The 20787-nt window shown below is 41.8% G+C and overlaps 1 protein-coding gene and 1 pseudogene across 2 annotated transcripts; one reads left to right on the top strand and one right to left on the bottom strand.

Moving 5' to 3' along the window:
- Positions 1 to 1223: 1223 nt before the first annotated feature.
- Positions 1224 to 10557, bottom strand: TMEM218 (transmembrane protein 218). Of its 2 annotated transcripts, none has more exons than XM_089537913.1 (4): positions 10504 to 10557; positions 9467 to 9577; positions 8073 to 8175; positions 1224 to 1588 (listed from the first exon to the last, which is right to left on the bottom strand). In XM_089537913.1, exons 2-4 carry the CDS (start codon positions 9574 to 9576, stop codon positions 1451 to 1453), a joined length of 351 nt encoding a protein of 116 aa, XP_089394039.1. In that variant the 5' UTR covers position 9577; positions 10504 to 10557; the 3' UTR covers positions 1224 to 1450. The 2 variants fall into 2 exon arrangements, with proteins under 2 accessions (XP_089394039.1, XP_089394040.1); XM_089537914.1 differs by having other exon boundaries at positions 9467 to 9644; positions 10504 to 10524.
- Positions 10558 to 20356: 9799 nt separating this feature from the next.
- LOC149306855 (U1 spliceosomal RNA) lies at positions 20357 to 20504 on the top strand (annotated as a pseudogene).
- Positions 20505 to 20787: the final 283 nt, after the last annotated feature.

The raw sequence follows: 20787 nt of genomic DNA, 5'->3' as shown, positions 1-20787 counted from the left end.
CAAAAGCAACAATCAACTGTATACAATGTTGTACATTTAGGAACACATGAAGTTGTCTTATACTACTTGCACAAGACAAGATAGATTAGGTTAGTAATGTCTGCTGTGACTGGCAAAAACTCTCTAGGTTTTCTTCTTCCCACAAGAAATGATATATAATATAATGTATAAACACACACATATATACACAAATACGAAGGGATGTAGACACTTGTATGCATATATTTATTACAGTTATTTATATTATCAATTATAGACTCACACAAAAAACTAACCTTCTCATCAGCAAAGTATTTTTTAGCAAATATTTGTGTTGGATGTGAGTTTCTGAGGATGAAGGAATTACTATATCAAGGGCATTTAGCATTTTTGCAGACCTGGGTTTCTCAGTCATGATCGACAACTAGAATCCCTATCACGAGTGCAACAAAAAAGGACCATGGCTGCAATGCATGGCGAAGTCTTGGTTTGATCCCTGACAGGCCTGTCAAATCCATTCATGAGTGTGTGTGTGTCTATAAGTTCTAATTGACAATACAAATAATCGTAATAAATATATGCACACAAATGTATATATCCACACACATGCATATACACAGGTGATATTTCTGTCTTACACATTCAGATTCTTTTTTCTGTGTGCGCATGCAGTTATGGAAGTGACTGTCGGTGTGTGTGTGTATGTGGAGGCAAAGTGAGATTCCTACCGGAAAAAAATATTAAATTGGATATGGGATACTCCCTCGAGACTTTTAAAAAATGGACAACAATAATCTGGTGACTAAGAAAAATGATCTGTTTCCATTTTGTCCTCTTAGAACAACTCAGCCAAGTGACTTCTCAAAGGGACTCATTAGCATCTCTCACCTGTGTCAGGAAGGAGGGGGAGACAACAAATAAGCCCTTGGGGATCCATTAAATTAAATCCACTAAGAACAGAAGGTGCTACAAAGAAATGCACAGACCAGGTTTCTCTGCGGAGAGCAAAAAGGAAAACAGAGGCTGGCTACAGTTAAATTAGTACTTAACTTATGAACATTTTTGAATTTGTTTAGTCAACTGCTATGGAGAAAGTGGAACCAATGGCTATCAACAGTTATAACGTATGGCTGGTATGGTATCAATACACCGTACCTGTAATGCTGTGCAAGTGTATTAATGTGGAAACACGTTTTCCAAGGAAGGTGAAATTTCAAGATGGAAATACAACATGAAAAGCAGTCTTAGAACTCATGTTACCATCTTTATTAAACTGATTTTGCAACTTTGCACATCCTGCAAAACTCAGGATATCATATAACAAACACCATCAGCACAACTATTTTTTGTAATTAAAAAACACAATAATAGCAATATATTTTGAATAAATCAATAGCACTCTTCTCTACAAAAAAAAAGTCTCATTTCAAGGCCAGAGCATCACAAAGTGATTGTCAGACTTTCTGCCACCTTATGAACTGGCTCTCATTGGTTTGGCATACACAGGTTGCAGGATGTGATGGATCAAAAGCAAGAACAGGCATCCCACGAAAACCACACTCACGATGGCGAGTAAGACAAAACGGCCAATGAAGAAAGTGTCCACAATCTGAAGGAAACATAAAGTTTGTAAATGACTCATGCAGCAGAATATCTCCTTGATGACAGTCTTAAGAAGCAAACAATACTGAAAAACATGAAGGGATGCTTGATCCCATATCGCCCTCTCTGTAGGCTGAAGCCATTGGCAGAGGCCGTCTTCCAGGTAACCTTGACATCTGAGCTGAGTCAGGTGGCAATGGGGAAGGGTTTTTTTCTGGGCCTTGAACTGCCAACCTGCTGATCTTGCAATCAACAGAGTCAGCATCTTAACCACTTGAGCCACCGCATATTTGATACTGTTAAGTATCAAATAAAATTTTATTAACATGAATAAATACATTATTAGTTTCTTTCCTAATCATCTGCCAAATCTCCAAGGATTTTGTCTTTTTTTTGGCAACAGCTGCACAGAGGAATGACCTTCATTGAGATATGTACAACTTTAACATTGCTTGCCAGTTAGTCAACCACCAGAGTGTTTGGCCCTTTAGCCTTCATAGGAGACCGTAACTGGGCCCAGTAAATAAGGACATAGTTGGGCTAAGGTAGGGAAATACTGAAAAGAAGCACAGAAAATGATGAGTCCCTGTTTAACCATGGCTTATTGAGAGCAATTAAAAAACTTCACGTTAGAAATCCTGTATCACACTGATGGAACAAGTGTAACCTTATTCTTCCCTCTCACATTCTTAACTTACCAATCTGACACTGGGGTACCCCCATAGATAGCCATATAGTGATTGGGAAGAATGTGGGGAGGTCAGGCAGCCCCTACTGTGTTTCAGTGGCCAGTCACAGGAAGAGAATGACATCTTCCTGGAACTCCAGAATGATGCCTTATTCTTCCTATGGCTGCCTGCTGAAAAAAGCCAGTTGCCATCTGACTTTTCTCTCATCTTCCCCGCTGCACTAAATGGCTATGGGGGTTTGGGAAGTTATAAATAAGGGGTGTGTGTCATTGCAGACATAGGTACGAAACACCTACACCCACAACCATTAAAAGAAACTTGGAGACATAATTTGATAATACATCTCCATGTCTCAACAACAAGACACTGGCCAATGCGCTAAACTCTTAGGCTTTGGTTCTGGCTTTATTCTCCATTCTCTGGAAGATGTCTCACCAAATGCAATAAACTTTATTCTCCCATCAGAGTACCTTTCATTCTTGGAATTAATAAATATAAAACAAAATCTTTTAGAAGTTTACTTCCATGTGCATTATGGCTTGACATTTGCAATAAAGCGTTGTGTCTGGTAAGCATGTTGGTAAGTATGTTGGATGGATGTTGGCTGGTTATTCTGCATTTGTGCACTGTCCACACAGATATCACTGAACTACAGAAGGCAGTCTGCTCACCCAATGTATGTAGGGATGCAAATGTATGTAGGGCTCCAGGACAGAGGGGGAGATGTGAAGTTAAAATTTGTATTCTTAAGGTTCTGAGTAGCCATAACATCAACAATAACAACAACAACAGAAAGAATATAGTTGTGGGACACCCAATCTGCTCCCATTCAATCAATAAGACATGGATTCCAAATCTGTCTTCCTAGCTCCTGAGAGTGTTCAACATACTCAGCTTAAAGCAAAGGTGAGCTTCATGAAACAGCATTAACACAAGTGTGACCTTGCCTTTGCTACAGAACAAGTCTCCTGTGGGTGCCATGTTTGCTTGTTCAACACGCTTCACTTTTTAATTAGCCAATTAGCAGGCATTGGGTGCTGAAGGCACAGAGCATGTATTATTGATACCATATTGTGCTGGACTGCTGCTGAGGTTAGTCCTCAGAATCCTCAGAATGAACACTTGTTGTACAGACCTCTTTTTCTCATACGCTGTACCTCTCTGTCTGCTTCCATTGCTGCTCCTGAAACTAATTCTGCAGCATGGACCAAAGTAAATCCAACAGGGATACATATGTAGGGTAGAAGGAGATGGGAGAGATATTATACAGGAGTCTGTCTACAAGTATCTTGATGACAAAGCAGTCATCAGTAGGAGCCAGCACAGGTTTGTCAACAACAAATCCTGCCAAATTAATCTTATATCTTGTTTTATTCAGGTCACTAGTTTAGTAGATGGTGGGAATGCTGTGGATGTCATTTATCTGGATTTCAGCAAATCATTTGATAAGATCCCCCCTAATGTTTTGATTAGAAAACTGATTAAATATAAAACAGATGGGATTAACTGTCAGATGGAACCATAACTGGTTGTCAAAGAATTGTTATCAATGGCTGTGCTTCAAACTGGAAAGAGGTCTCAAGTGGAGTGCCTCAGGGTTCTACCTTAAGGCCATTACCCTTTAACATTTTTTTAATCAATAATTTAGTTTGAAGGAAATCCTTATCAGGTAGGCAGATAGTACAAAATTGGGAGGGGTGGCTAATGCACTGGAAGAATTCAAAAGACCTAGACTCGGAACAAAGGGGCCAAATGAAGCGGCTTCTGGACGCTTTTGGGGTGTGGCGTTTGAACAACGCATGCCTCCAACACAGCCAGATGCCACACTGAGGCCACACTCCGGTCCTCTGGACCATGGAATCATAGAGTTGGAAGAGGCCATTCAGTCCAACCTGACAGGAGCAAAAATGAGCTGGAATACTCGGGTTCAAGGCAGTGCATTTTTGGCCCTGTGTCCGTCGCTTGCTTTGGGAGTGAGCCGTGGGGTCACTGAGGTCCGGACCCACTTGCAGCTGGAGCAGGCTTGGACCACTCTTTAGGGGGCTGAGGGAAAATTTAATTGGTTGGGGTATAATGTCCTCAGTTTGTAGCTACACCCCTATCTATTGAGACATTACAAGAAAAAGAAACTTTTCTCTGGTAACCCCATCCTTATGGAATTTCCTGTTCCAGGAGGTGTCCATCTCCCCCCCCCCTCTCTCTTTTTTTAAAAGGGCCTGAAAGATCTTGCTCTTCCAGGCTGCATTTAACTGATGTAGACCCATCTTTTATGACGCATAGCATGTGACTATTTTAAATGTTTTATGTTGTTTCATCTAACTTATTTTTATATTTCATTCCCTCAAATTCTTACTTTATAAACTGCCTTGGAAGGTGATACAGAAATATTTTAAACAAACACCAAATAAATATTGTAAGCAAAATGCAACACATCTGCATCTCTTGCAACAACAGCACATGATTTGTCCTATAAACTGTAAAGCAAGACAAGACAGTTCTTTCAAAGAAAGGCAGAGCTGTCTTAAGACAGCTAAGGCAATTTCCCTTGCTGTTTGAATGTAGTGATAGTGGGGTCCGTATGGAGGAATGCAGCCAGGGGGGAGCCTAATGCCAGAAGGCTCAAAGCATTCCCAGTGCTGAGGAGGAAGGGGACAGAAGAACAGTTTTGTAATGAATGTGGAGTTTAAATAATTAGAAATGGGGAACCTCTGGGAAGAAGGAGAATTTCCTCTGAAGCTGATCCATGAGGAAACCAAACGACTGGTAATGGAAATTCAGACCATTTTGGAGAGTTTAATCTAGCAGCAGGGGAAAAGCTTTGAGGAGGAACATTTGATTATCGGTGAAATCTGTTGGAGGTAGCACCTGCAAGTGTGTTTTTTGAGAAGGGAAAGGATTACAGCTGTCCCTAGAGAAAGGGCATGTGGGTGGGTGGATGGGTGGGGAGTGAAGGAGAAATGAAGCACTCTTAAAGCAGCCAAGTGTCAGCACCAAGAGAAAGAAAAACAGCTCCTAGCACAGAGTACAAATTTTCTCCATCTTATTGCTGTTTGAGATGATGGAGGTCTGTTGGAGTAGAATGTAAAAAATGCAGAGCAGAAACATAAATGAAGAAACAAATGAGACCTGAATAACCAGAATTGCACCAAGAAACACATGACCAACCAAATACAGTCTCAAAGTTAAAGTGGAAAACTCAGTGACTATATTATAAACTTTCAATTTACACAGGGACTTGAGTAGTTAGCCGACTGTTGATTAGGTTGACTATAAATCAATAGTTGTTAGGTTGACTGTCAGCTATAAACCAAGGAATTTATTAATGCAAAGGTGGGGAATGTGTAATGCTCTAGATGTTGTTGGCTTGCAACCTTATCAGTCCTAACAGACGTAATAAGCAAATAATGAGGGATCATGGGGGGTGCAGTCCAACAACAAGGGGGCACATATTTCCCACTCGTGAAGTAATGACAACTTGCTTAACATTTAGTAGAAGAATAAAGGAGCACTAATCCATCCACTCACCACAAACTGTGGCAATAACCACTAGTTTAGATGGTGTAAAAGCATATTAGACAAATCAGATTAAATATGAATTTCCTGCAGCCTTCTCCAACCCAGGGTCTTCCAGAGGCATTATACAAGAAATCCCATCATCAAAATCAGTAAGATCAATGGGTATACTTCTAGCGATAAATAGAGTTGTGTTCCAACATATCTGGAGTGTGCTGGGTTGGGGATGACTGAGCTAATGCTACAGCTATTTTCCACAATGCTATCAAACTCTCTCTCTCTCTCTCTCTCTCCCCACACACACACGCACACACACACGCGCACACGCGCACACACACACACACACACACACACACACACACGACATGGCATTTACAAACCACAGAGCTGCATGAATCTAAATCCAATGAGCTCATATACCGAGAAGGAAAGAATCAAAAGAAGAGTGTGATAGCTTCTCCTGTCTTTTAACAAATGCTTGCAGTCAAAGTTTCCTGTTACCATGCAAGAAACTTCTAGCTGCATGCTTGTATACTTATATGTCTATGCACATGAAACCAGACATTTTTTGTGCATCTTCTCATGGAAAAATGATTTCCCTAATGAATGACCCAATGAGGAAGCAGATTCACTTTACAAACAAACCTCAGTGTAAAGGCATTTCCCCTCAAGAGTCTGCTGTAAGGTACATAGTATAGTGACTTTGGTGGGTAGTTTCAACATTCCTTTCAAGGCTTCTTTTTCCAGCCCCCTCCGCTCCCCTCATGTCTGTGGAGGAGGAGGGGAACCTAGCTTAATCAGATTTTGTCCCCTTTTTGACTCTTCAGTCCTAGCTTGTCTGGAACAAACAGGGGGAAACCAATTTGGAATTAAATTTCTATTTTTGTATTAGATGTCACTAATATCAGGGAGATCCTAGCAAAGAGGAAAGCTACCTAATTGTAACAAAGTTAACACCGAGAAAGTCATATTACCAGCTACACTGAGAAACACAAGTGCCTGAACCAATGTTTATCTGATATCGATTCAAGTAACAACTGTGTGAAGCAAGTGTTTTAATAAAGTTCAGTTTTTATTTTAATAAAAGGTTGTCTTCATTTAAAATATATCCACATTACCATTAATACACAACTCTTGTAATACAAGGGGATCTTTTAAAGCATCCATCTTGGTTTGGTGACAGCAGTGGGGAAAGAGACCAGGGTGCTGTCATTCCAGAAATAATATAGTAGTGATCAGAGAAGTGTGCGTCACACATGCCATGTTTAATTTTTGCCATGTTTATTGCTGTGTTTGAGCATAGGTACATAAAGGTGGGATGATGGGTTATGATGTTGGTCAGGTTGGGGGAAGTAAAGATTGTGTATTAGGTGCAGCCTGGGATAATGAACAGATGTGTGGGAAGGAAGTATGAGCTGACAATTGCCAAGGTTGTTCTTGTGTTAGAATCTGTAGCTCAGAGGGAAAATAAGGAGGAGTCAGACCTGGGAAAAGAATATGTTTTGAACTGCTGACAAATGGGGTGAGAGTATTTGTAATGGGTGAACTGTTTGAACTAATTATACTGATGAAACTGGGGGGAAATTACTCAGTCCTGACAACAGCTATATACTGTGATTTTCTGTTTGCTGAATAAAGCTTTACTGAATTTCCTGAAGCATTGTGTTTCTGAGGAGTTAGTCTGTGCATTATAGGCTACGTTACAGTAGGTGGCTGAGGGTGACTTTACATTACAGGTACAATTCAAAGATATAGCCGTGTTAGTCTGTAGAATCAGTACGTAGAGAGATCTTGCAGCACCTTCGAGACTAACTGAAAGAAAGAAACTGGCAGAATGAGCTTTTGTAGACTTCAGTCTACTTCCTGCATCTGAGGAAGTAGACTGAAGTCTATGAAAGCTCATGCTGCCAATTTCTTTCTTAACATTACAGATAAGTGTACTTTACAGTAGGGTGGCTGTCCACTCAAAGCACATGATGCTCAATTGCCAATCATACTCCTAGGCTTTTAGCAACTTTTGGAGGCAGCATCATTCTAACTGCTTTTATTTTCCTTCTTTTCCCCTCTCTCACTCAACAGCAAGTGAATTGTAGTAGCAGCATTTGTCTTCACCTGGGAAATGGGCAATTAGTTGACCACGTATGATGATGTATTTTGTACACACACTCTTTTATGCAAACACTCAGACCATTTGATCTATATAGTTGTGTCAGTTTGCAGTGTAACCTAAATTCAAAATGCTTAGTGAGAAGAACTATGAACGGAGAAAGCCAGAGGAACAACCTTTACCTTAATTTCTACAGGTGGTGCTGGCAACTCACTTGCACGAGGGAAAAATATCAGGACCAATGTGATTATCACAGCCACAAAGAAAACCAGAATTACCGAAAACCTAGAGGGAGAGAGAAAGAGAGTATAACACAGTAATCATCACTAAGACTCGAATCACACCTAGTCAAATGCATTTGCACAATTAAAGTGCGGCAGCTGTACACATTCTTTGTAGAGATGTCATATTTGGCTATGGTAACACATACCTTAGTTACATCCCATTTGGATTACTGAAATGCAGTCTACATGAGACTTCAAAAATATAGGAAGGGGCCACTGTATAGGAAAAGAGATCCCACCTAAACATTAGGAAGAACTTTCTGACAGTAAAAGCTGTTTGTCAGTGGAACACTCTCCCTTGGAGTGTGGTGGAGTCTCCTTCCTTAGAGGTCTTTAAACAGAGGCTGGATGGCCATCTCTTGAGAGTGCTTTGATTGTGAGTTCCTGCATGGCAGAGGGTTGGGATGGATGGCGCTTGTAGTCTCTTCCAACTCTGTGATTCTAGGTTGGCCTTTTTCACTAAAATAATTTATTTTTAAAAATAATTTTATTGAAAATAAAAATATAAAATGCATACGATAACATTTAAACAAAATGCTTGCTGACTTTCCCTTACAACTTGAGAAAAAAACAATTTCCCTATTATAATCTCTTTCCCTCCATAGTACCCCTCATTGCTAGTAGCTCTGTATAACAGAGGTTTGCTTTATGGATGGTGGAATCCGTGGATACAGAATCTGTGGATATGGAGAGGCAACCATTTGGTGCTCTACAATAAATTGCACGCTGTAAAATATATCCAGAATAGATCAGAAGCTGATTATTGACTCAGATCTGTTTTCGTTTGCCACCAAAAATAATAGAATCATAGAGTTGGAAGAGACTGCAAGGGCCATCCAGTCCAACCCCATTCTGCCATGCAGGAAATCCAAATCAAAGCATCCCCATTGACAGATGGCCATCCAGCCTCTGTTTAAAGACCTCCAAGGAGGGAGATTCCACTAAATCAATTTAGAATCTCCTGTAAGAAATCATTAAAGCTACTACTTTGAGCTCACTGAATTTATAATTTAATAATGATAGAACCCATCCACTCCTAAATCTCCGAAGACTAGATGGCTAGAAACGTAGAGTTGAACAAGGCCTTGCTTGCAGGTCACCTAAAGAAAACTCAGAGCTAAACTAGTCCCAGTAGAAGGCTGTCCAGCCTCTGCTTGAAGACGTCCAGGCAATTGGTTCCATTGTTGAGTTGCTCTTAGCTGCAAGATATTTCCCCTTAACGTTTACCACAAAATCCACACGGTTAGCAGTTTCCCCTCCAATTACTTTCCCAGCAGGAGAAATCGCCTTACCTAGCGAGTCCAGAAGCTCTGGATAACACCACGCAGAGCAGCAAGGTCAGTACCCAGAGCAGTGCTAAAATGAAGACTCCTGGCCCAACGCCAAACACTGTGCCAGGCATCCTGCAAGGCAAGAGAGATCATGAAGCCTCCGAAAACCTCTCCCAAGCAAATCTGGGGGTTGTGATGTCTGTGGAGTTATGATGACGACTGGTTTTCACTAGGGCCTTCTATTCATGGAATGGGCGCTATATTAAAAGAATGGATATGCAGTAGCTCCAGGCATGGCTAATAATGGGTGACGGTGAGCTTTCACAGCTACCGCACTCGCATGCAGGCGACAATACAAAATAGAGTTAATTGTGCTTAAACAGTTGTTGCCACATCATGGCAGGAATTCTGTTAGAGACATCCATAAGCATAAGTTTCCATTCTGCATGCAGATGTCCACTTTCAGGCACTAAGCGGGTGGGTATCCCCTTCCTCCTTCTGCAATGCCCAAAGCCCCCCCCCCATGCTTTAGAACCCTAGAGTTGGAAGAGACCCCAAAAAGGGCCCTGATCCAGTCCAAGCCCATCCTGCCATGCAGGAACTCTCCATCAAAGCATCCCCATTGACAGATGGCCATCCAGCCTCTGTTTAAAGACCTCCAAGGAAGGAGACTCCACTACACTCTGAGCCTTAACTTACTGTGAAGCCCTTGAAGCCTCCCTGCACATCCATTACATGCTTTGCAATAAGTATGTGGCTACATTGTCACAGCCAGACTCTGACAATGACCGCTTTAACTCTTATGTGGCTCAAGGCTATGGAATTCTGGGAGTTGGAGTTTGTTGTGGGGCCCAGAGGGCCCCACAACAAACTCCAACTCCCAGAATTCCATAGCCTTGAGCCACATAAGAGTTAAAGCGGTGCTAAACCGGGTTATTCCCCCAGTGTGGATGCATCCTTTGACTCTTGAGGCCAGGGAAGGCGCCCCAGTGACAGCAGAGCTGGGCGGGAAGGCGACGGGAGGCAACCCCTGGGATGGAGAGGGAAGCCAGCCATACCTTCCTCCGCCTAGACTCCGAGAGACTGGAACCCCATTTCCCTCTTGGAAGGAATCCCGCTAGAACGCCTGAAGAGTTTTATCCAATCACAGCGAGGCTTCTATTCAGCGCCACTCACAAAAGACCAATAAACACCCTCGTTTCATTTCTCCCCCTCCGGTTACCATGGGCAACCCTAAAGCCCTGGCAAAAAGAGGCGGGCGTTTCCGGAATCGTGCCCGCTGATTGGTGGCCGGTGATAGACGTGAGCCGCCCTCCACCAATGGAGGCCGAGGAAGGCGGCGGCCTTGTTTTCTCTCACTAATCCCAAAGTACTTTAGATGCTGCTTTTGGACTTCAACTCCCAGGAGACCTGGCGGTTGGCTTAGCTGGCTGGGGCTTCTGGGAGTTGAAGTTCAAAACCTTTGGAGGGCCAACGTCTAGTCAGAGGGCTTGTTTCTTCCAGGCTCTGTTTTTGCCCCTTTCCCCACAAGTAACACAGACAAGATCTAGAGCGATGGTTCCCAACCTTTGGTCTTCTAAGTTTTTTGGACTTCAACTCCCAGAAGCCCCAGCTAGTTTTGGCAGTAGTAAGGCATTATGGGAGATGAAGTCCAAAAATATGGAGAAGAACCCCAAGTTTGGGAACTACTGATCTAGAACTTTAGTCATTAACTTTCCCCCCCTTAAAGCATTATATTTTGGCTTACTATGCTTCAGTGTAGATTGTATTATTTGGTACAAGTGCTATTTTGTGTTGTTTTGATTGCAGTTGTTGTTCATTTTGTATCTTTTGCCCGTATTGGTTTTGAATACTTTTCTTATGCGCATTGTTACTTTTCGACAGAAATAAAGATTATTTATATTCCCTTTGGCCTTTATTTTTTGTCTTTTCAGTCTTATTGTTTCAACACTTTTGTTGAGCCACACACTGGTGTTGAGGGTTGCGGCCCAAAGCAGGAATTATAATGGAAAGACTGTTGTTTACGTTTGTCGATGTTCTGCTTGTACACAATTTCAACAGGAGAATGCGCAGGGTGGGGAAATAACATTGAAATTAGTCCAAAATAGTCCATTGAAATTAGTCCAAAATAGAGACCTTTATTGCTATGTGCCTTCAAATTTGCTCCAGTTAATTCGACATTATTAGAGGCTTTATTAGTACGGTTGCTTTAGAAAGTTTGCTGCTGTCCTACTTTTAGGCTGAGAGATTGTCACTTTCCCATGACCATCCATGGTTGGGGATTTGAACCCTGGTCTTCTGGACTTCTAGTCCAATACTCAAACCATCATACAATGCTAGCTCCCAAAGTAATATGATGCTGTGGGGGGGTTGTATCCTTCTCAAAGGTGTGCCACTCTAGGTCATGACTCCATTGTTGTTACATGCCTTCAAGTCTAAATTATGGTGACCCTACTTATGGTGACTTTCAAGTCTAACTTGTGGCTTAAGGAGACTACGTGTGAAAGGGATCTAGGAGTCCAAGTAGACCACAAGCTGAACATGAGTCAACAGTGCGATGCGCGCGGCAGCTAAAAAGGCCAATGCAATTCTAGGCTACATCGATAGAAGTATAGTGTCTAGAGATCAAAGGAAGTAATATTGCCAGTCTATTCTGCTCTGGTCAGGCCCCAACTGGAATATTGTGTCCAGTTCTGAGCACCACAATTTAAAAAGGATGTTGAGAAACTGGAGCGTGTCTAAAGGAGGGAGACTAAAATGGTGAAGGATCTGGCAATCATAAAGCCCTATGAGGAAGGGAGCTGGGGATGTTTAGCCTGGAGAAGAGAAGGTTAAGAGGTGATATGATGATAGCCATGTTTAAATATTTGAAGGGATGTCATGTTGAGGAGGGAGCAAGCTTGTTTTCTGCTGCTCCAGAGAACAGGGACAAGAACAATGGATGCAAAAGAGATTCCAGTTCAACATTAGGAGGAACTTCCTGAGTCAGTAAGGGCTGTTCGACAGTGGAACACACTCCTTCCTCAGAGGTTGTGGTGGTGTCTCCTTCCTTGGAGGTCTTTAAGCAGAGGCTGGATGGCCATCTGTCAATGGGGATGCTTTGATTGAGAGTTCCTGCATGGCAGGATGGGGTTGGACTGGATGGCCCTTGTGGTCTCTTCTAATTCTAGGATTCTATTATTCTCTGACCTTCTGGCTCTTTCCTTTTCTAGGCTCTGTGACTGCAACTTGATAGTGCCTGGGAGTTCCCTGGGCACTAGTTGGCCATGGAGGTGCAACCTGGGACCTTCAAGCTGGGGTTGCATGGGGAGGGGGTATTACAGAAGGAGGTACTAGATAGCAACTTTTGGAACCATCATATGATGGTGCAATGAGATGTTATGAACATCACCAACAGAATTCCAGTTGTTGATTCCCAGAACACTAGGCTTCTGGATATGACTATTTTAACTGAAGAGCGAGAAAGTGATGCCCTACCAGATGGCTCTGTTGCTTTATTTATGCTCCACCTGTCTTTGCTCATTGCTGAAACAACATTTGTAGAGCAAGCTCATCACTGCAATATCACAGGAGCTATCACGAATGTTCATTACTTTGCTTTGCTTTCCCTTATCTGGGATTTGACAGGGGCCTTGGGGACAGAGAACATGTGGCCTTCCAGATGTTATACTATACTGCATTTCCTATCATCCATCACAACAGAATATGGTAGCTAGGAGCAATGGGACTTGCAGATCTATAGCATCAGTATTGTTTTAATTTATGGTGTGAGATGCTTTGGGTTCTACATGGGGGAAAATGAGATATTAATTAATCAAAGAAATGAATAAATAATCTAGAAGGCTACATCTTTCCATCCATTCTTTACTGAAACCTTATCTAGAGGCATTTGGCCTTGTGCTTCTTTGCTTGCTGTAACATGAACATGTGCTCAGGATGCTCCTTCCCTTTGCTGAGGGAAGGAATTTCTTACTATCTGTCAGAGGTAACTGGCTGGATCAGAATAGTAAGGTAGTAAACTGAACAGTGAGAGCTATTGGAGTATATGTATGTTTTTATTACTTGCTTTTACATCCTTTCTTTCCTTCACAGAACCCAAGGCAGTACGGTTCCCACATCGTCTCCTGACCAGGAGCTAACCAAACCCATTCAGCTTCACCAAAGTTGCAATGTCAGGTGTCTTCAGACAATGCCCTGGATTTCCCCTCTGCACAAGGAAGTTGAAACAGGCTCCTTCCAGGTCTACGAAATTCATTTTGTCTAAAGCTGCCAAACATCCATTAGCTGGGAACAATTTACAGCCCCTACTGGGTGGATCTGCCACAATTTCATAAGACGTGCCCGGAGGTATTTCATTTCTACTAAATGCTAATATTTTGACAGCTTCAGGAATAAGGCTTTGCTTTGTAGAAATGAAAGATCATGTTGACCTTTTTTCAAGTTTATACATGCAGTGAATTTCCCTATTGGACATAATAGTGCTGCTCACTGTTCTTTACGTTTCAAGTCCCGTTCAGATATTAAGCTTTGCGGATTTCCTGACAGGAGACCACATTTTCTGGAGTTGTCTCAGCACCTCGTCCCCAAATCCTGCTGAAATAATCTTCTATTTATACCCATTGAAAGGAATCAAGATATGCTCCCCCTGCTCACAGAATATCTCCAAGTAAATCGGAGGCAATCTCCTAGAATAAAGAGGGTGGACAAATTGGGCCTCATGGCCCTAGACCGGACTTTTCTGCCCCCTGTCTTCCAGGTTGGTTTTAAAGGTTCAGTATTATTTTATGTATTTTCTCTTCATCTGGTGGAAGGTCAGCTCTTAGAATGATATAGCAGAATAAGGAGAATACTGAATATGCACCTGTCTCCATTTTGTTCTTTCCCACATTGCCGAGGCAAGCAAACATATAATCACAATCAGGGCAAGGTGATCTAAGAGCTGGTTTAATACTCTGCAATGGATGCTTTAATTAACAGGAATTGTCTGGAAAGAAAGTGAGTTGGACAAAAATAGCAAATTGCATTGTTACCATCTCAGGCGCTTGCATTCAGGGGAACTGCTTTTGATGCCCAACAGCAAGATGGCAAGGGGCGGGGGGCGGAGATGCCATTGTGTGATGCTGGAAAGCCCCATTCTTGTGACTTTTTTCATTTAATAAATCATTTTCTATAGTCATGGAGTGTTACCCCCCATGATGTGGGGCTGACAAAATGAGGCAGAAGGGCCGGAAATCAAACTGGCAAGCCTTCTCCCAGCCTTCATTGTGTTTGATAAAAGCAATTTTAATACTGGGGCATGTTGGAGGGTGGAGAAATTCATTGTGATAGTTCAAAATCGAGCAAAAGTTCTCTGCTGTTCCTCCAACACTTGATTTCTCTGTTCTTGCCAGCTATCAGAAGATCTTGAAGAAAGACAGTGCATTAACCATTTATTATACAGGGGCAGGAAACTTCACTTTTTCTTATGGCAAGGCTAGTGAGAAGAAACTCCGTGTCCTCAATATTATAAAAAGATGATATCTGTATCATAGGCAGACACCGGGTCATGTATCACATACTGGACATGTATTGCACCAGCATGTGTGCAATCCCTTTTCTTACAGTGTGGCTTTTAGTGTTATTTATATCGTTGCAAGGGAAGGAAACACTTTTCACCCGGGGTGGTCTCTGGGTCTGCATTCCAGTGGTGGATGAGGTCAGAGGCAAAAGGGTGGCATTAAAAATGCCAGCATATTTCAATCTAATCCTCAATAATAAATGATTGCAGGTTATAAGTGGTGTAATGGTTTGAACATTGGACTGTGACTCTAGAGAGCAGGGTTTGAATCCCCGCTTGGCCATGAAGACCCACTGGGTCACTTGACCAAGTCACACACTCTCATCAGTCTCAGAGGATGGCAATGACAGACCCCTCTCTGAAGCAACTTACCAAGAAAACCCTGTGATAGGTTCACAGGGCCAACTTAAGGTCACCATAAGTTGTCAAACCACTTGAAGGCAAAATAATACAATAATTCAAAGAAAAGGAATGTTTGGGATTCAGATGTCAGGGAGTGCAACTAGGGTGATGAAAGCAGATTTCCTGTCTCTTCCTTGTGCAACCCCTTGCAAATGCTTTACAAAAGAGAAAGCCACCTTGGGAGAGAGGAGGATTCCCTTTTAATTTGGTTAGAGACCCCTTCCACATCTGTCCTCAGAATGGAGGTCACAGGCTTAGCCCTATATGTAGTTATGTCATGCCTGCCAACTGTCCCTAGGGACAATCCTGATTAATCCTCTGTTATCCCACTTTTTCACCTTCTTGTTATATGTCCCAGTTTCTCTCTCCTCCTACTTTTCCCCTTGGTTTCTTAGTTGCCAACCGAGTTCAAAGTGTAAAAGTAGTTTGCACTCAACTAACTCAGTATGAGGGAGAGGAGAACAGATAGCAGTAGGCTCAAACAAAAGCAAACTGCTGCTTGGGTGTTCTTCCTATTTAATAACTATGATCATCCTGACCACACTATGATATAGCTTGGCCTCACGATTCCCATTTTTCATCTATAAAAAGCCATCCATATCTGCTTGGAGGATATTGCTCTCCTCTTGTCAACAGCTTCCCTTGAATCCTTAGGTTGAAATTAAATATTATTTTCAACAAAAATATTGTCATTCGCTGAATATGGAAAACTTTACATTTGCACTCCCTCATTAATAACCTTTGTCATCTTGACTACATTCTGGCATTGCATTTGTCCCAGTTTTCATCAGTGAAAAGTTGTAGGGCATGTTGTATCAGCTGCACATGCTTAGGGTTAGTTTTTGATACCATTGATCAGTGTTATTTTGGATAGACTGAGATACATACTGATGGTGTTTTACAGTGGTTCTGCTTCTGTTTGGATTGCCTGTTCCAGAAGAGAATGGACACATGGACACACTTTAAAAAGTCTTTTAACATTTTGTTTTGTGTTTTGTTAAATTTATATATAGCCCTTTCCCCCAAGAAGCTCAAGGTAGCATCCATGGTTCTTTTGTCTTGCTGTTCCCACATCCACTTTTTAACCTCACAACAGACCTTCAAGGTAGATTAGTTTGGGGTAGGTCCATCATCACGGATGAGTTTCATGGCTGACAAGAGATTTGAATGTGAGTCTCCCAGCCTTAGCCTACACCAGAATGAGGGGTAAACAACTCAGGACAATGAGTAAATACTGACCATTATTGGAAAATGGGAAATGTTGGATCTTATGAGCCTGCTTATCTGGGATAGCTTTGCCTTCTGGATGTTATGAGGCTCCAGCTTCTCTTCTTGCTGATCTTTTCAGTGCTGGCTAAAGCTTATAGGAACTGGGCTTGAACAATATATGATATGCTTCCCATGGTTCGCTTACAGTGTGGGAAAGAAGTGCATGATATCTGTGAGAATGATTTCTGTTCTTTCTCTCCCCTGCACCCCCCCCCCCTTTTCTTTACAATAATATAACTTGGGAGTTTTACAGTTTTAGCCGATCCGTTCTGGCTTGATCATCAAATATTAGAATGAGAAGAAACAAGCACTGATGCAAATAAAGAAATATTATGCTGCCGATTTAAAGACTAGTGAATTGCTAAATATTTTTATTAGCTGCTTGCTGGAACTAATTTCACGGCCTGTAGATAGGGTGCTTAAGTGGGAAGTGGCGTTAAATTATTCTCTTGTAAAGGCAGGCAAAGCCTTTGTTGGGGTAAGGTAACCACTAGATGGCAGGGGCTTCTTTGAAAAACAGAGCTAAAGGCGTTCTTCTGTGGGTGGCATCTGTCTCTGAACTGGAGCAAAAACCTGGATGCCCCTTTCTCCAAACGGAGCATTTAATCTGGCATGAATTCTAAACTCTAAAGCTATTTCCCCACATTGTTTTCTTCTGCAATTTTCCTCATCTTCCATGATTTGCCTCAAGAGACACCACAAATCTTCTATTGTTTTCTTGTTTAGCGTACTCATTTCTCTTTATCTTTCCTCTAAGGAGCTCAGGATAAGTCTACATTTTATCCTTGCAATGGCCCTGTGAGAAAGGTTATGGCAAGGGAGAACCATCAACTCAGGGACGTAGCTAGGATTTTAGGAAGGGGGGGTCCAGACTAAGTGCCACCATTATAATGGGGCTTGGGTGTGGCGGCGCAGCAGCACACACCATTCTTTTTTCTTATGGAAGGGGGGGGGGGGTCCGGACCCCAAGATCCCCTCCCCTTGGCTACGTCCCTGATCAACTCATTGTCACTGAAGTGATAGCTGACACAGAACTTGGAAACGATAACTTTGGATAACTCCCCAAATCCCTTAGACTGGCTGAGGGATTCAGAGTTGTGGTTCAAAAAACATAACACCTGCTGTCTCTGACCTTAGGAGAGCCAAGGCCTCTTTATCATTGTTCAGGTGAAATATGTTCAGCAAAGGTATGGGAAGCAGGAGTGGCAAGGTACATCTGTGAATATTTTATTGTATGGCCTAGAAAATAGAAGAGGACCCCTTTTATAGAAGGAAAAGTATATTCCAGATGGTTGAGGTTGCATTTTGCACATACAAAATGCCACTGGGGCAAAAGCAATATCTAAACCAATCAATCAACCACACACTGATCAATTCTCTCCCTCAAACTAAGGAGAGTATTGCACATGAAATCTGCACTGAGTTACACACGGGTTGTAACCACAAGCGACAGATCTTACCACATTGCTCCATGCCTGTGCGGTAGGCAACCTGTATCCAACCTGGGCTTCTCTGAAACCTTTTCAAAATGGGAAAATCCCATTGAGGAATCCACGGTTTTAAAAAGCGAAATGGAAGCTGCTGTTAAAGCACTTGGAAACAATAAATTACCAGGAATGTATCAATACAGCTGTTTCAGTCTATAGAGATAAAGGGCTGAAACAGATGGCCCATTTTGGCTGGTTTGGAGTGTGCCAAGCCAGAAGCCATATAGGCAGTAATACGTCAGCTGGCTTTTCTCCTGCTTGAGGGCATAGCATTTGCCCCAGGGCTGGCTCTTCCAAGTGAAAAGCTGGCTCTTCGGAGGAAGAGGTGGCTTTTTTCTTCCTCCAAAAGGAGCGGCTCTAATCTGCTCCTTTTTGGGGTGGAATCTGGCTATATTGAGGCAATTCAGCCTAAAAAGGGCAGCTCTAAGCCTTCCCCTTTCCCCCGTCTGTTTCACCCCAAAATTTCAAATTCTATTGTAATTCAAATTCTTACAACAATCTGAAAACAAATATGGAAAATAAAACAATGGCCCACACTTTGGCAACACTCAATATACAATCTAATCGCCATGAAAAGGACATGAGGGGCTACAGGAAAAGGACCTCACTGGGGTCCACCATTGCTCCCCAAACATCTCCCTTTGGGCAGAAATGGGCTGTGGCATTTGCTTGCATGCCTCTAAAATGTGGAAGAGATGGTGTGAGTGGGGAAAGGCTGAGTAGAAGGAGAACGGAGAAGCCCCAGGTTTTTTTTTAAATTAAATTTTAAATTTTAAAAAGTTTTTAAAAATTATAGTTGTTAAAAATCTTTTAAAATTTTTAACTCTTTTAAAAATTTCATTAAAAATCACATCTTACCAAATTGTCACTTTAAACACATGAAACTATGTACTACATTTAGGCTGTGCATATGATATTGTAATTTAGAGGCATGATTTTAATTTTGCTGGTTGTTTATGTCACAACTATTGTCATTCAGTAATGTATGGGAATTATGATTTATGAATAACATTGGTACAAAACATTATTGAGGGTTGTGTATGGTGTGGTATGGGAGGAGGTCAATGGGGTGTGTGTGACACTATGGATTATCACACCTGGTGACACCAACCCTGGGACCTTATCACATGGGGGAAATTGGGGGTTTAAAAAGGCATTTTCCTGGGACAGAAACCACTAAACACGAGCATTTCTCATCAGTTTCCTTGAGAAACATGTTTGCTTTATATTCAGCCAAAGGATAAGTTTTCCTTTTCTGAGGAGAACAACAAGTAAAAGAAAGTTCAAATAATATAAAGGGTTATAATGGCTCCTATGGGGATAACTATTTTTCCTCTCTCCTTGCAGGAACCCATTTTGTATTATCTTTCTTTGCTGATGGCGGAAATCAATTTTAATAGAACTGACAGGAAATGAGGATGTAAAACTTCAAATAGAACAAAATCCTGCAAGGTTCAGAAATAATAAAATGAGATATGAAGTCATTTTAAAAGTTTAAAGTGAACAGTCTTCTAGAACTATCCAAATGCCAGAGCCACGTCAGACAAAAGTCTCTCAAATTATGTAGCAAGAATGTGTGATGTACTTAAATCGCCACAGTTTAAAATATGGATCAAGCTAATGGATAGAAATGTAAACTAGAAGCATCTTTATATTTCATATTCAATAATTCTCTGTGGTAGTAAGGTGTATAGCAAATATAACTTGGCCTATTATTTGGCTACTGAGCGATACTATCATTTATAATGAGAGAAAACCATACAACTCCACAACTCTCAAATGAGACTTGCCACATCCATAAATTGTGGATCTGAGTGGAATACTATGGTTTGGCCATGATCTAAACCAGTGATGGCGAACCTATGGCACACGTGCCATAGGTGGCACTCAGAGCCCTCTCTGTGGGCACATGCACCATCGTCCCAACACAGAGTTCACTACAGTTTGTCACTAGAAATCCAGAGGGACACAGCACTTTGCGATAAATAAGTGGGTTTTGGGTTGTAGTTTGTGCACTCGGTCTCTAAAAGGTTCTCTGCTGGTGACCATTTTGGAAATCTGCCATGTTTTTGATGAATCCAGTTACAAAATCTCTTGAAATGAATGTGCAGTTTGTATTGCCCATGTGCAAAGAGAAAGGGGATAATGGTTCTGCATCAGACTAGACTAATTTGAGCTTCATTCAAAATATTTGAAATACTTACCTGGCAGGGGAGATACCATGATCATGAAGGTGGTTTTCCCAGGGTGAGACTCATCCATTGATGATGCCTGCGATTTCCCCAGATGTGGGAAATTTGACTCCATAATTTGTGAAGAAGTGAAATTGCTTTAGGGTCACTGGCCTCCCCCCGCCCCCCCCCCCCCATTCCAATACACTTTGATGATTGCACCATGCCTTCTACAAAGTCACCAAACATATATTTTTTTAGCTTGGTGTACATGACACAGATCCTCCCTCCTCACACCAACACCATAATCCTTCATCTCAAACACACAACTGGATAAAACATTAAAAAAAAACCACAAAGAAATTTAAAACAGCATTAAAGTCATGCATCTTCAGCAGGCCTACCCAGTTAATTTTAAATCAAAACTTTTTAATTGTATATGTACAAGGGTATTTT

Source organism: Sceloporus occidentalis, unplaced genomic scaffold (genome assembly GCF_023333645.1).
Source record: "Sceloporus occidentalis isolate IW3139 unplaced genomic scaffold, rSceOcc1.0.p SCAF_9, whole genome shotgun sequence".
Taxonomy (NCBI): domain Eukaryota; kingdom Metazoa; phylum Chordata; class Lepidosauria; order Squamata; family Phrynosomatidae; genus Sceloporus; species Sceloporus occidentalis.
Note: the sequence above shows the minus strand (reverse complement) of the source record. Positions and strands in the feature narration are given on the sequence as shown.

What these genes read in the sequence shown, in the direction of transcription:
- TMEM218 (XM_089537913.1), bottom strand. Translation starts at nt 9,576, where the DNA reads ATGCCTGGCACAGTGTTTGGCGTTGGGCCAGGAGTCTTCATTTTAGCA. An exon ending in AGAGCTTCTGGACTCGCTAG is followed by an intron (nt 8,176 to 9,466) that starts GTAAGGCGATTT and finishes CTCTCCCTCTAG; the next exon opens with GTTTTCGGTAATTCTGGTTT. An exon ending in CACCACCTGTAGAAATTAAG is followed by an intron (nt 1,589 to 8,072) that starts GTAAAGGTTGTT and finishes TGTTTCCTTCAG; the next exon opens with ATTGTGGACACTTTCTTCAT.